The 14,325-nt window shown below is 44.9% G+C and overlaps 1 protein-coding gene across 3 annotated transcripts in view; it reads right to left on the minus strand.

Moving 5' to 3' along the window:
- PHF2 (PHD finger protein 2) overlaps nt 1–14,325 on the minus strand; it is a 78,851-nt gene that overhangs the window by 23,195 nt on the left and 41,331 nt on the right. For all 3 annotated transcript variants that reach the window (XM_071550912.1, XM_071550911.1, XM_071550910.1), the window contains exons 3-10: nt 13,545–13,659; nt 9,632–9,792; nt 7,210–7,351; nt 4,074–4,260; nt 3,379–3,541; nt 1,967–2,054; nt 1,308–1,414; nt 215–306 (exon numbers count right to left, since the gene is read on the minus strand). In XM_071550912.1, the coding sequence (XP_071407013.1) occupies nt 215–306; nt 1,308–1,414; nt 1,967–2,054; nt 3,379–3,541; nt 4,074–4,260; nt 7,210–7,351; nt 9,632–9,792; nt 13,545–13,659 (1,055 nt within the window). The remainder of the gene's footprint in view (nt 1–214; nt 307–1,307; nt 1,415–1,966; nt 2,055–3,378; nt 3,542–4,073; nt 4,261–7,209; nt 7,352–9,631; nt 9,793–13,544; nt 13,660–14,325) is intronic.

Consider the following 14,325-nt stretch of genomic DNA (forward strand, 5'->3'; position numbering starts at 1 on the left):
TTTTTAAAATTCAGGTGGTACCCTTTTCCCTGTTCACTCCTCATGTGTCCCTGTGACATCCCAGCTACTGCCCTGCCTTCCTATTCTCACAGTTCCTTCTCTTTGGCATCTTAGAATTGGATGTTTTGCTCTGGAGATGTTCTTCCTTTGAGCATTTCCTCTCTGCTCCAGCACATGACAAACACCCAACACTAACCCAGACTGCTTCTCCTACCTGTTTTTTAGTCCACGACCTAAAAGCACCGTTGAGAATCTTCGCTCCCTGGAGTAAATGAGCAGGAGGTTGTTGCCCAGCTTTATGCAAACCTAAGCAGAGAAAAAGCCCCATGTCATTCAGCCACTGACAGCCAATTGTTTACAGGAAACCTTTAATTTGGAAAAGTTTAACTGGGAAAGGTAAAGTTAACCTCATTTGGTCCCCACAAATGAATCCCTACTGTAACTTGATGGTAATAAGGAGTATATTTACTGTGTCACAAATTCAATTCAGCCTTCCTACACTGTGCTCCTTTCAGTCCTGTCTACACTGGCAATCCTTTGGCTCCTCTGGGTCCCATACCCATCCCTAACTTCCATGGGCACTCAGCCATGTTGTGAGAATAAAAAGGTGCCATCAGTGGCTCTTTGAATTCTGAAAAAGCACCTTATGGATTAATTAGACACATTTTTCCTATTATAGAAGGACTTGACAGGTGTCTCTGGACACTTTGTATAGTAGGAGAAATAGAGGCAAAAAGTGAAGCAAGCTTGAATCTGCAAAGAACATTTACACATCAGTGTTTGGATCAGCTCTGCTGGAATCTGATTTGGACGAGTTTGAACTTCACAGAAAACCTTTAATTCCCAGTTCTCCTGCAGGCCACATGCCTGGTGCTCCTGTGGCCCTGTGTCCTTGAGACCTGCCATATCCTTCAGCCAGGATCAGCAGGATAAAGGGAGAAAGGAGGGCTGCCCTGTGCCTCAGGCTGACAGAGCCCATAGCTCATTCAGTTAAAACTCAGACTCACAGGCAACTCCAAACTAAAATGAAATGACAGCATTATTTTATAAAGCAGATTAAAGCTTCCCACAGGCACAGGTAAGAGGGACAGCTCAGGTCCTTCCCAGAGCCTATGGCAGGACTTTCAGGGGTGAGCTGGACCAGAGCAGCACATTCTGCTGGTACTTTCAAAGTCATTTTCAAACATTACCTAGACCAGTTTTGGCCACCTGTGTACCCTTTATGTGGACACCACCATAAATTTAGGCTAACTGTTCTCAGAGCCCCAAGCTAAGCCTTTGAGACAGGCCAGGAAATGCAGTTTTACCTTTGAATTTCTCTAGTAGATGCTTCCCCATGTACCAACATGCCGTTTCAAAGTTTGGAAACTGGGTCAAACTGACGATTTTCAATCGTCTTTCTACTTCATATGCCCTGCAAGACAAAGCCACATCAACTTAGAGCATCACGGGGCATGGTATGTTACAAAAGCTCTAGGGTCATTTGGCAGCTTCTTTGTGCTGCTGCCACGTAGTTTGGCACATGGCCAAAAGCAAAACATAGCAACAGCACCAGGAAAAAACTGAGATACAGATATATGACAGTTTTATTGCATTATTTGCCCAGAATCAATAAAGAACTATTTGTACTGTCTTACACTGGGCAAAGAGCCCAGCTGAGCAGGTGGGGATTACCCTGCAGTGAATGGCAGGTGCCAGGGTAAAACTCCTGGCAGTTTCTAGCAGTTCTTCTTTCAGGACTTGGCCACATCAGCCCAGGGAGTCCTCACATCCTCCTGTGCATTGTGCAACAGCTGTAAGGACAGCTGAGAATAAATCAGCATGAGAGAACACAGTCAAGAGGGGACAAAGGTGGATACAACACTGAAAACTGCCCAACACACCAACCTCACTGCCAATGATGTATTAGTACTGATTGATTAAAAACTCAGCCTCTACACAACTTTGGATTTTAATGACAGATTACCTCATCTGCATTTCAACACTTAGGCTGTGTAGAAAATGTCCTGCAAAGGCCAGGCAGTCTACAGGTGTTAAAGTTGCATAAATCCAACCTAAAATAGAAAGGGAAGAGTCCTCAGGATATAAACTGGAATGGCAGTAGCATAGACTTTAACCCCAACATGATGTTTATACTTTACTGAGCAACTTACTCACTAAGTACAGATACAGCTCTTCAGTCCAGCCCCAAACCCACAAACACATTGAACAAGTGGATCCTTGTTTGTTTTGCTACATAATGGCAGCTGCTTTCTCTTCTCCATGAAAACCTGTGACAGCTCCTGACACGTACTTTATCACAGTGTCAGAACCAGGTGTTTTCCAAACATGTATTTTCATACAAAAATCTACTTGAGTTAGTGAATCTCCACAAATTGCTCTGTGTTTGTTCCACCATCTGCTCCACAGATGGTAACGAGAGAAACGCCTACTTTTTCACTTCTTACACTCGAGGTAAAATTCAAGTGTGTAAACATTCTGTGCAAGGATATACCCACACACAGAAAAGTGTCACTAGTGGCTGCTGCCTCCTGAGCACTGGTACCAGTTACTGTCACTGCCTGCACTCAGGTTATGGCTCGAGGGGGCTCTGCAGCATTTAAATGCATAGAGAGAGGAGATCCCTGTCCCAAAGAGATTACAGTTTCAACAGGTAACAGGGAGGGCTGGAAACAGCAATGCAGAGGAGGAACTCACTGTTCATGGTGAAAGAAAGGTGAGGAAGAAGGGCTGGAACAGAACTGTGTTCACTTCAAACCCTGCACTGTTTTCTGATCAACTCCCTGTCCTTATGGAGATCTCCCCAGGAACCAAGAAAAACAAAATCCTCCACCCCTAATATCCAGCGAGAGCCTGAGTCTATCAAGTGACCCATAAAAATCTGTGAATGACCCACAAAAATCTGTGACATCAAGCTCTCTGGCCTCAGGTGCAACCATGAGTGCATGTTTACACTCATGCAGGGCACCAGCAGTTCCTGAGTCTCAGGGGATTAATGTCTGTGACAAGGATTTCGTAGAGTGTCATGGTCACAATCTAAATTCATTCAATATAAATTCTCTGTCTGATGTCAGAGAGCACCAATGTCCTGGTGGATACAGAAAGGGAACTCAGGAGTTACTGCAACTCAGGTAGGCCATGAGTAGAACACTCTACCTACTTGTATTTTTAAAAGGCTGCTAAAATATTAACAGAAAGCAGTAAAAGGTCTGATTTTTTTTGTATGTTTGTTTTGCTTGTAAGCCCATGAAATCAAACTTCTACTGATGCTTAGACTTCAGATTTTTGGGAGAAAGTTGTTAAATCCCAGTCCTCTGGCATTTTTGGACATGCTGCTCTGAAAGGAGGAGAGAAGCCCACCTGGCCCAGGCTGCTCACCTGATGGGATGAAGAGTGTCTGGCCTTGTTTAACGGTGCATTTGTAACATTTATCCACTTGGTCTGCAAAAAACATCTCACTGTGGTTTGCTGCTGACTGCCAGCGTTCATACAGAGAAATATTTGCAGAGGCTGGTTTGATGAGATAAAATATCTTTTCTCCCTGGATTAGAAAACATAAAATTAGCAACAAGCAGACAAACCAAACAACACTTCACAGGCACACACACACTCTCCAATATTTACCTAAATATACATATAACATTGTGTATTTTAGCAGTATTTAAATAAAATAAACTTGTCAGCTTTATACAGAAGGGCTGAAATAGTTAAAGCACCAGCTTACCACATCTGTTCAGATTTGTGAAAGAGATGGTGCAAAAAGTTTACAGTGCCAGGTTCCATCACCTTGCAAAAGCAAGACATGCTACCTTTAAGGCCTTGGGTGATGTATGTGTAGAAGGCACTAAACAAATATTAAAATTCTAATAGAGTGAAAGTCCACAGAGGATTTCCATGCTCCAAGTGCTTCCTCACTCAGGAGAACCAGCACTGCTGGGAGTGAACCCACTTACAGCAGACAAGCCTCAAATACAACAGATTTATGAAGAGAAAAATCCGAGAGCTGAATCTTGAGAGAATTTTATGATGGTTGTTTGTGTATAAAAGATAACCCACAGCCCAGGAGCCCTCACCTTGAGCACATGGTACCAGGCAGAGGCTCCACCGGAGTCTATGTGGAAGTCGGTGTAACTGTCCTTCACACAGATCAGGCAGTACTTGGTCACTTTGGGCTTAGCCAGAAGAGCGTCATCAGGCCAATAGTTTTCCACCCAGGACAGCTTCTTAACAATATCAGGAGGCTCTACAAAACTGGACATCCTTACAGAGAGAATGGAGAACAGACAGGTAGCTTTTTAAAACAGAGCACAGGGAGCCTGGTATGAGGAGAAGTGAGTGTGACAATACTTGCATAGCAAACTGAAGCAGCTCCTCTCATAGGGGAACTGCTCTTCATTCAGAAAATTTGGGAAAACTGTTTACAGGCAGAGATTTAAGGTTTTTTAAAGAGGATGACTTAGCAACAATCCTTTGCCTTCTTTCAGTAGCATCATCTCTGATCAAATATATGCTGTTTGCATTTTTCCAGCCCCTGCCTCGTGCTACACAGGCTCAGGTAGCACCAAAACTGTTACCACAGTCACCTTTCCAGCCCCTTTCAGAAGAGAAAGTGAAATGTGTGCACTTTGACATAAACCATCTGGTAAACCTTAGAAACTTGCAAGTTAAGCTTAATGTTAATATTCCAAACAATAACATTAGTGCTTATGGATAAGTAAGTCTTGATTTGATGCTGAAACACAGTGACCTTATTTAGATTGAATAAATTACATTAAAACCTTGGAAGGAAAATGTCTAATTTGGGTTGATAATGTGAATATATTTAAAATATAACAAGTATTTCTATAATTTATACAAATTTATTTATTTACATTAAGCATACACTCATACTGTATATGTATCTAAAATTTATACAAACTGACTTAATTTACATTGAACGTATGTTCAAAATTTTATTTATATAATTAATCTACTATGTTTTTATCAAATATACAACATATACTATAATCACAGCTGAGACGATGCTGTGGCACAATGACCAGGTATTAAGTGTTTCATCCCAAAATGTGCTAAATTTTAAATAGTCCAAAATTGGGGCTAATAGTTGTGGGAGGGGAAGATTCAGTGCTGGACACTCTAAAATACCATGTCAGTAAGAGTATCTGCACTTCAAACCCAAATTAAATGCTCCCACATGTCATTTGTTCTCAGTGTCAAACCCTGATGACAATAACTCCATTTCCATGGCAGGGAAGATGGAGCAGTGCATTCAATTAAACTGTCACTGTCTATGCTGAGAAATAAAATATTTGCCATTAATGTCTAAATTAGCAGTGTATAAGCGACAGCTCCAGCAGTCCTTCAGGACAAAAGATAATGGCAGAAAGTGAAAAAAATCTCTGCTGAAGATCCTGGTGATCTCTGAAGCCTGTAATGAGTAGAGCTGCTCTCTGCAGCAATGGGTGTGCACCACTAAATCCCAACTACAGGGCTCAAGGGAATGGCTGGGAAAAATGAGCTTGTCATTATCCACCAGCCTTCCTTTTCAAGTCTTCTTGCTGGAACAGAATGCTCCCCTAAACAACCATTCCTCATTCCTCTGCTGACATTCATCATCCTCTGTGCAGTGTGTTTGCATGGAAAGGGATCTTTTTCTTCTCTGGCACTTCCCTTCTGGAAGCATCAGCTACTCCAGAGGGCTACGGGACCCGCAAAAAGGACCTGCACAAAGGACCTGCACAGCTTTTTGTTGTCCAGTATGTTACAGATGCACCTGCCCCTCATGGGATGAAGGTGATGAGCACAGACGGAGAGCCTTGAGCAGTGACCTCAACTTTGATACCAGCTAATGATCACACAAGTACAGAATCATGGAATGGCTTGGGTTGGAAGGAACCTTGAAGATCATCTCATTCCCATTTAATCCATGGGCAGGGACACCCTCCACTATCCCAGGTCGCTCCAAGCCCCATCCAACCTGATCTTGGACACTTCCAGGGATGGGGCAGCCACAGCTTCTCTGAGCAACCTCTGCCAGGGCCTGTCCACCCTCAAAAGGAGGAATTTATTCCCAATATCTAATCCAGCCTGCCCTCAGGAAGTCAACATCGCTGTCCCTGAGCCGCTGCCAGACAGATCACAGGTTATCTGGCAAAAGCACTGAAACCAGAACTATAACACATGCTGTAGGATCAGAAAAATAAACAAAATTTCAAAGTTACTCTCCTTAAGGGACTGCCAGTGATGTGTCACACTACACCTAAAATCATATTTCATCTACTTACTCACTCTGCCACTCTGCATGGGAGATTTTAGTATGCAGTGCATGATGCACTCACACCCAATGGGATGCTCACTGCTCTACAACACACTTGAAAACAGAATATGACAAGGTGATCAAGATCACCTTAAGCTGGAAGAAGGACTGGTGTTGCCTTATACCCATCAGGGTTCCCACCCCACCAGAAAAACAACACAGAATATTAAAAATTAAGGCTTTGTGTCCATGTTCTCCCACAGAGACTGTCATCACACCTCTGTGGTCACCCTGTCCCCCTTGCTTTGGTCTTAATGGTGTTTGTTATGTTGTACCCAAGCACCTAAGAGGGTACTTGGAAATGTTATCCTTCCCCACCTGGACAAGGCAGAGAATTCCCTCCTGGAGTATCAAGCTATGTTTAAACAAACAGCTGCACTGGATGAACTGTGTCTGTACCAGTGAAGCTGCAATAAAACTGGAAGGTTCCCAAAGGTCCTGTTCTGAGACCTGCTGATGGCACAGCAATGCTGGTGGGAGGGCTGAGCTGCCACCACTGTGCTCTGTGCTGTTCTCTCAGAGAGCAAAGAGCACCCTCATTCTGTGCTGTGCCTCAGCAGGGAGAGCTGGAGCAACCAGAAGCTGTTATTCCAAGGTGAAGGAGCATCCCCTAAAGAGGGAAGCACTGGGGACACTCATCAAACCTCCCCCACTGAATCCTGCCCACATCCCAGGAGGGATTTTAAAATATAATTGATGCATAATTCTATAGAATATAATTACTATAAGCAATATTAATATAAAATAAACACAAGGTACACTATACAACCATATTATTATATAGAAACATGTTATATATAAATAGACACATATTTTTACATGTACATAAAATAATAAATTGAATACAAATTATAAATAAATCTCTACTAATTACAGGCAGGCTGCACCCTTACCTGGTGTCAGAGAACTCCAGGTTGGTGACATTGAGGACCCTTTTCCTGTTTGTGCTATAGTAGTAATCCACAAATTCCTTGAGCTTCATCTTGCAGTCCTTCTGCTTGGTGACATCAGTGACATCAACGCTCCGCTCTGGGCCTGCACATGAATCCAAGGACAGAGAGGGTGATGGGCAGCCTGCCTTTCCCCATTTTCTGTGCTTGCAGGTGAGTTGACACATTCAGAAACATCTCAATCTCCTGATTTTCTGATCTTTCCAGCCCTTGTATCGTCCCTGTTGTTTATGTATGTACCAACATAGACATATGTGCATACAAGACATATATATACATAAAATATCCATAAAAATCCATAAAACATCCATAAATCATTCATAAAACATCCATAAAAGATCCATAAAATGGGGCTTTTGTACTCATGTCCCTAACATAATTATTTCTGCAGTTTTTATCTTTAAAGGATTAATGTTATTTTGGATCTATTAATTTCATAATGGATTTTATTTGCTGAGTGAAAATCACATGCAAATACCTGTATATCCACAGAGTAAGCCCTACCAACCATGTTATAAAGGGTCTTGCAGGCAGGGTCTAATACTCTACTACTCCAAGTATTGCTATCATAGTACTGGACAAGTGCAGGATCTTCAACTGATTTTCCAGAATTCTAAGTTCTGTAATGCTCTATTTTAAAATTTTACTTAGAAAATCTATAATCAAGGAGCTCCCTTTTTTCCCCATGATTTTTCAGCCATGCTGCCAAAAAAATTGACTTTTTGCTATTTTACCTATAAAATGACACCTATCAAAAATCCACCCCATCTGTACCAGAGTACAGAGATGATCTGGTAGTCCTTACACATTTCCTCTGATACACCTTGTTGGATATGAATCTCTGGTGTTAGTACTAAGAGCATCAGTCAGTTAGTGGAATTTTACACTGGGCAGAGGGGACACAGAGAAAGGCAGAGTTTTATAAATACACACAAAGCTTTTTCCACATTATGAAGAGGAAAAAATCAATTTATTTTTTCACAAAATGTCAGAATATAACAATGTCTTTAGCAGTCTCGTTTGTGATGGTTTGTCCTCTGCTGCTTCAGGCTGTTTCTAAAAGACATTCCAGGTGCAAGGCAATAAACTATAAACCAGTGAGATAAATGCTACGTAAGTGAACAGACCCCATGGAGGTTGGACCACCACAGATTTGTGCCCTTCACTCAAATCTGGTGCCAACTCAGATTAAATAACCCTTGTTGTTCCCTCCAGGTTTGCATTAAAAGTCCTGCTGATGGGGTGGGTGATTCAGCTGGAGGCTGAGAGAACACCAGCAGGCAGGTGGGCACAGTACGTATGTCTCCTGGAAAACAAGGGAATAGAGTAACAATAAAGGCAGGGTCCTGTATTCCAGGCATTGGATTGGGCAGTGATGGACTCACCATTCCTGGAGGGATTTAAAAGCCATGTAGATGTGGCACCTGGGGACATGGGTTAGTGGTGGCCTTGGCAGTGCTGGGGGAATGATTGGACTTGATTACTTTAGAGGTCTTTTCCAAATTTAATGCTACTGTGATTCTAAGATTCTCACTTATTCAGTTATCTCCCTGCAGATCCAACATTTACAGTCAAGAGCAGCAGTGGCTGGTGACGGCACCCTCCAGTCTGGGAAATGGGGCAGTACTTAGGGGAGGGAGTGCAGGAGGGGGTGGTTAGCAGACTGTGGAAGGGATAAAGGGACCATGAAACACAGATGGATCCACTGGAGCTGCAGAACTGGCTCCAAAGAGATGCTGCCTTGCCAGAAGATTGGAAGGAGAGAGACATGGGAGGAAGAGCACAGGAGGACAAGAGACAAGATACACATGCTAAAGGAAGAAGGATGCAGTGACAAGTGACTTCAGAGCCCTGCCATGGCCTCTGGCCAAGGTCTGTCTTCTAAGGTGGGGTGAGCTGATGACTTGTGAGCAGATGCAGCACAACACTCTGCTCAGGGCAGAGATAGGAGGATGCCAAGTGAATCCAAATGACCAGCAGCACTGAAAACAGCTCCCACTGCCACCATTGCTAAAACATGGGCTGCCTGAGCAGAGAGCTGCAGTGTAGTCCTTTTTTCAACACAAAGTGAGCTGGCAGTAATTAATGACGTCCTGGCCTCAAGAAACCATTTCTTGGTCCTGCTGGGGCTGCCACTTTTAGTGCAGAGCTATGGAGAGCAGTGCAGCCTGGCTCAGTCTCCCTGCCAAGCTGGTACACAAACCAGGAGCGAGTTAATTGCCACCAGCAAGCTCCCACTGCACAACAAACACTGCAGCCACCACAGCTCACGGCACAGACAATATATTTTACAATTTTTTATACAATTATTGTATGATTTTTTAAGCTGCAGCTGAGCTCCAAGCAGTGCTCTGCAGGTACCCACCGACATAGTTCTCGACGTCGCTGACGTAGAAGGTGGGGGCAGGCACAGCCAGGCCCAGACCATCCTTCTTGGGCACCAGGATGGGCTCTGCAAAGCCGTTCTCTTCCAAGTACTCTGGTGTCAGTTGGCTGCCTGGGACCTTCACCACGATGTCTTCAGCGCTGGAAAAGCAAACACAGGTTCAATGGTGAGGGGTTTCCACCTCAGTTTGGGATGTTCTGCATTTCGCTACTGAAAGGAAGACACTGTGGATAAGGAATTATATGCAAATTAGATCCATAAGCCAAAAGCCAAAAAGCCATTTATTGCAAAGCATGAAGGGCACAATTAAATCATCCAGAATCAATCACTTGAGCCCCATATGCCAGCTACTGGGAACTCCTAAAATAACAGCTTATGGCAAAAGACCATTCTCAGCTGTAGGATCTGCTGAGCTACTGGTGATCAATGTTAAAGGAATTAGTGTTAAATGCTCCACTCTAAAGAAGGTAAGATTAAAAATGTTACCTAATCTCATATAAATGGCCCTGGAAATACTTTGCAAATCATTTTCAAAAGTTGAATAAATTGCTTGGCAAATATTCTGCAGATCATTTTGAAGTGGCTGGGAGGAGTCCAGGGGGACTGAGGAAAGGGCAGCTCCATTGGACCACCAGCTTGAGGCACCAACAGCTCCCAAGGGAAATTCAAGTTTGGTTTCTTGATCTTTTCAGGCATGAAAACTGACTCTATATGAAGGACCATCATTCCCAAGTGCCCTGACACCATGTGCTGTGTGTCAGCTGGGAGCAGCCAGGTTTGAGGGTTCTCCCCAAAAAGCCCTTCCTCCCCAGGCAGATAAGGCCATGGTTGAGTGCCCTCTCCTGCAGCAATCCTGCACCAGTTTCCATCTTCATATGACACTAAATGGGCAGGAGAGAGGATGAGGCTGCATGTGCTGCCATGGCAGCTGCCACAAGACCTCACCACCTCCCCACCCCATGACACCCAACCTGCAGCAGAGCACCCCTCACCCTCTGTGGGGATCCTCTTCTGACCTCACCACACACGGTGGGGAGCCCCTAACCCTGAGTCTGCTCATGGAATCACAGAAGTTTTGGGTTGGAAAGGACCTTAAAGCCCATCTTGTTTTCCCCCCCCACCATGGGCAGGGACACCTCCCTCTAGCCCAGGTCGCTCCAAGCCCTGTCCAACCTGGCCTTGGACACTTCCAGGGATGGGGCAGCCACAGCTTCTCTGGACAACTTGCGCCAGGGCCTGCCCACCCTCACAGCCAGGAATTCCTTCCCAATATGCATCTAACCCTGCCCTCTGGCAGCAGGAAGACATTCCCTGTGTCCTGTCCCTCCATCCCTTGTCCAAAGTCCCTCTTCAGCTCTCCTGGATCCCCTTCAGGCACTGGAAGAGGCTCTCAGGTCTCCCTGGAGCCTCCTCTCCTCCAGGTGAACACTCCCAGCTTGGCTCCAGAGCAGGGGCTCGTTGCTTCTGTACCAGCCACAGAACCCACACACAGCTGCAAAGACAGATCAGTCCCAGAGCAGCCAGCAATGACCACAGCAAAATGAGAGACTGGTACCTACACTGAAGCACGTGAAGCTCAGTTTAATTGCTACCCCTACTACTATTGCTACTCTAATGGCATTTTGGTTTTACACATTCCAGAGCATTACACTTTTTGCCTTTTTGCTCTCTTCACTGCTCCTTTTGCCCCAAGCCTGTCCAGGGCACTCAGTGGGGTCCTCATTCACTGCCATGTGCTGGGAGTCAGGAATGATATTTGTGGTCTTAGACCCCCTTTCTCCTTTTCCCGCACTCTAACTGGTGAGTGCTGGGGTTTGGTCTGTGACACCTGCACATCTCGCTCATCTTCTTCTCAGAAGAAAATTCCTCCACAAGACTTTGTGTCACTAATGGCACAAGTGTAGGTGTCAGAGCCCCAGGTCTTGCAGGCACTTCTTCAGGCTACAGACCCTTCTATCTCAGAAATGTTTATTTGGCAGCAGGGTTTTCTTTTGCCCACATTAATGAGAAAGAAACAGAAAAATTTGGGGGTTGTACTTTTTTTACAATTTGGGAGTGACTTATAGACATTGTGTGTGTGAGTGTAGTCTCAGAGGCCACCTGAGGTTACTGAAATCAGTCTGCCTGGGCTTTAAATCTTTTCCTAAGTGACCTTTGTGACCTGTCAAATTAAAAAAAAAAAGAAAAAAAAAAAAGAGAAAAAGAAAGAAAACCAGCTAAGACAGAAGTCTTTCAGGCCCCAATAAAAATGGCCAAGCAAGTAAAAACACTGGATCCTGAGCTCAGCAAAACACATCTGTAAGAGCTGAAAAACACTTTTCAGTATTATTTTCAGTTTTTCCTTAACCAGCCCAAGACCAGTATCTTAAATTAAATGTGAAATTAAATTCACCATAAAAAAGATCTGTGTTTACCCAGTATACTTTGTCCATCCCTAAGGATTCTTCTAAAATAATTAGTTATTAATAATTAAGGATTTATTTGGCTATGGCCTATATTAAGTAGCCAGAAGAAAATGATCACTCTTGCAAATGGCTGTGAAACAGCCTAATAACATGTGAGACATGTCACCCAACAATTAGCCCCATTCATTACCCCCATGAGAGGGCCTTTGTCACTCAGTAACTGAGCACGTCCTTGTTCTGCCCAGGATGGAGACAGACTTCAGCAAAGCCAGGAGGATTTTTGAGAACTGCATCATTCGATGCAGTAAGTGGGTTAGTTTCTTATGCAAGTGGATAGAGGCCAAACACACTCTGGTTCAGCCTGGAGGAGAGAGGGCTCTGGGGAAATCTTGGAGACCCTCCCAGTGCCTAAAGGGGGCTAATAAAAGAGAGAAGTGTGACTTTTTACAGGGACAGTGAGTGATAGGACAAGGGGAAACAGTTTTATACTGAAAGAAGGCAGGGTTAGATTAGATGTTAGGAAAAAACTCTTCCCTGTGAGGGTGGGCAGGCCCTGGCACAGGTGCCCAGTGAAGCTGTGGCTGCCCCATCCCTGGGAGTGTCCAAGGCCAGGTTGGACAGGGCTTGGAGTGACCTGGGTTGGTGGAAGGTGTTCCTGCCCATGGTAGGGGTGGAACAAGATGGGCTTTAAGGCCCCTTCCAGCCCAAGCCTTTCTATAATTCTGTGATTGTTTCCTTCACAAATCCAAGCACCTATGGAAATCCAGAGGAATCAGGCTCAAGTGAGAGGAGATCCAAATACAGCTGCACAAACATAGAATTGTAGAATCATAGAATCAGCTGGGTTGGAAGAGACCTCTGAGATCATCAAGTCCAACCCTTAATCCAACCCCACTTTGATTACCAGATCATGGCACTCAGGGCCACATCCAGTCTCACCTTAAAAACCTCCAGGGTCAGAGAATACAGCCCCTCTCTGGGCAGCCCATTCCAATGCCTGATTACTCTCTCTGCAAAGAATTTTTTCCTGCTCTCCAACTTCAATTTCCCCTGGCAGAGCTTGAGCCCGTGCCCCCTTGTCCTATTGCTGAGTGCCTGGGAGAAGAGATCAACCCCCACCTGGCCAGAACCTCCCTTCAGGTAGTTCTAGACAGTGCTGAGGTCTCCCTCGAGCCTCCTCTTCTCCAGGCTAAACACCCCCAGCTCCCTCAGCCTCTCCTCATAGGATTTGTGTTCAAGTCCCTTCTCCAGCCTTGTTGCTCTTCTCTGGACCCGCTCCAGCCCCTCAATGTCTTTCCTGAACTGAGGGGCCCAGAACTGAACACATAAAAAAAGAGAAGAGCCCAGGACATCTGCAATCAAACAGCACAAGTTTAAACATCACCATTCCATGACTCTCCCAGCCAGACCCATGCCCAGCCTCAGAGCACAGTGGCTGTACAGGCACTGTCCCCAGACCAGCCCACGTGTGCAGCTGCACAACCCACCTGGGGAACGTCCGACTCCGCAGCTCCTTTATGAACACTTGGCTCCCGTTCTGCACAGGTTTCACCTCTGTCGTCTGGCCAGTGTCATGCTTGTGCCAATTCCTTTTCTTTTTCACTGAAAAGGAATGAATTGGACAGATATGTTAAGTAGAGGATAATTATTAAGATGTTGGCAGGAAGGACAAATGTCCATTTAGTTTCTCACGTGAGCAGAGCGGAGGGAACTCCCACGATGCTGCACTGCAGATTTCCCAGTGCTCTCCATGCCCCACTGGACAATTGCAGTGCAGCCTGAAATCCACTGCAGTGAGCAGTGTGTGCTTTGGAGCACGAGGGTAACCTGAGGGGTAATGGCTGAGCTGCACAGCTCCTGCAAGCATTGAGCAAACAGGGCTCTGACAGCTCGAGATCGCCAGCCAGCACACTCTGTCCTCATCTGGAGGCTCCCAGAAAGCCCCTTTCCTCCACAGGCAGAATGGATCTTTGTGAGGATATTTGTCGGGAATTACCTTAGTCTAAAGGTCTGTCCAGATGTGGATGATTTGACATGAAGTTTGATGGGCTTTGAGCTATGCCCTGGACACAGCATGGATGGGGAAGGGGAAAGGTGGAGGAGAAAGGAGAAAGGGGGAAAGGGAAAGAGAGAAGGGGAAAGGGAGAAGGAGGAGGAGAAGACAGAGAAGGGGAAGGAGAGAAAAACGGAATGAAAAGAAGAAAAAGAGAAGGGAAAGGGAAGAAAAAAAGAAAAGAAAAGAAAAGAAAAGAAAAGAAAAGAAAAGAA

This window comes from Pithys albifrons, chromosome 3, assembly GCF_047495875.1.
Source record: "Pithys albifrons albifrons isolate INPA30051 chromosome 3, PitAlb_v1, whole genome shotgun sequence".
Taxonomy (NCBI): domain Eukaryota; kingdom Metazoa; phylum Chordata; class Aves; order Passeriformes; family Thamnophilidae; genus Pithys; species Pithys albifrons.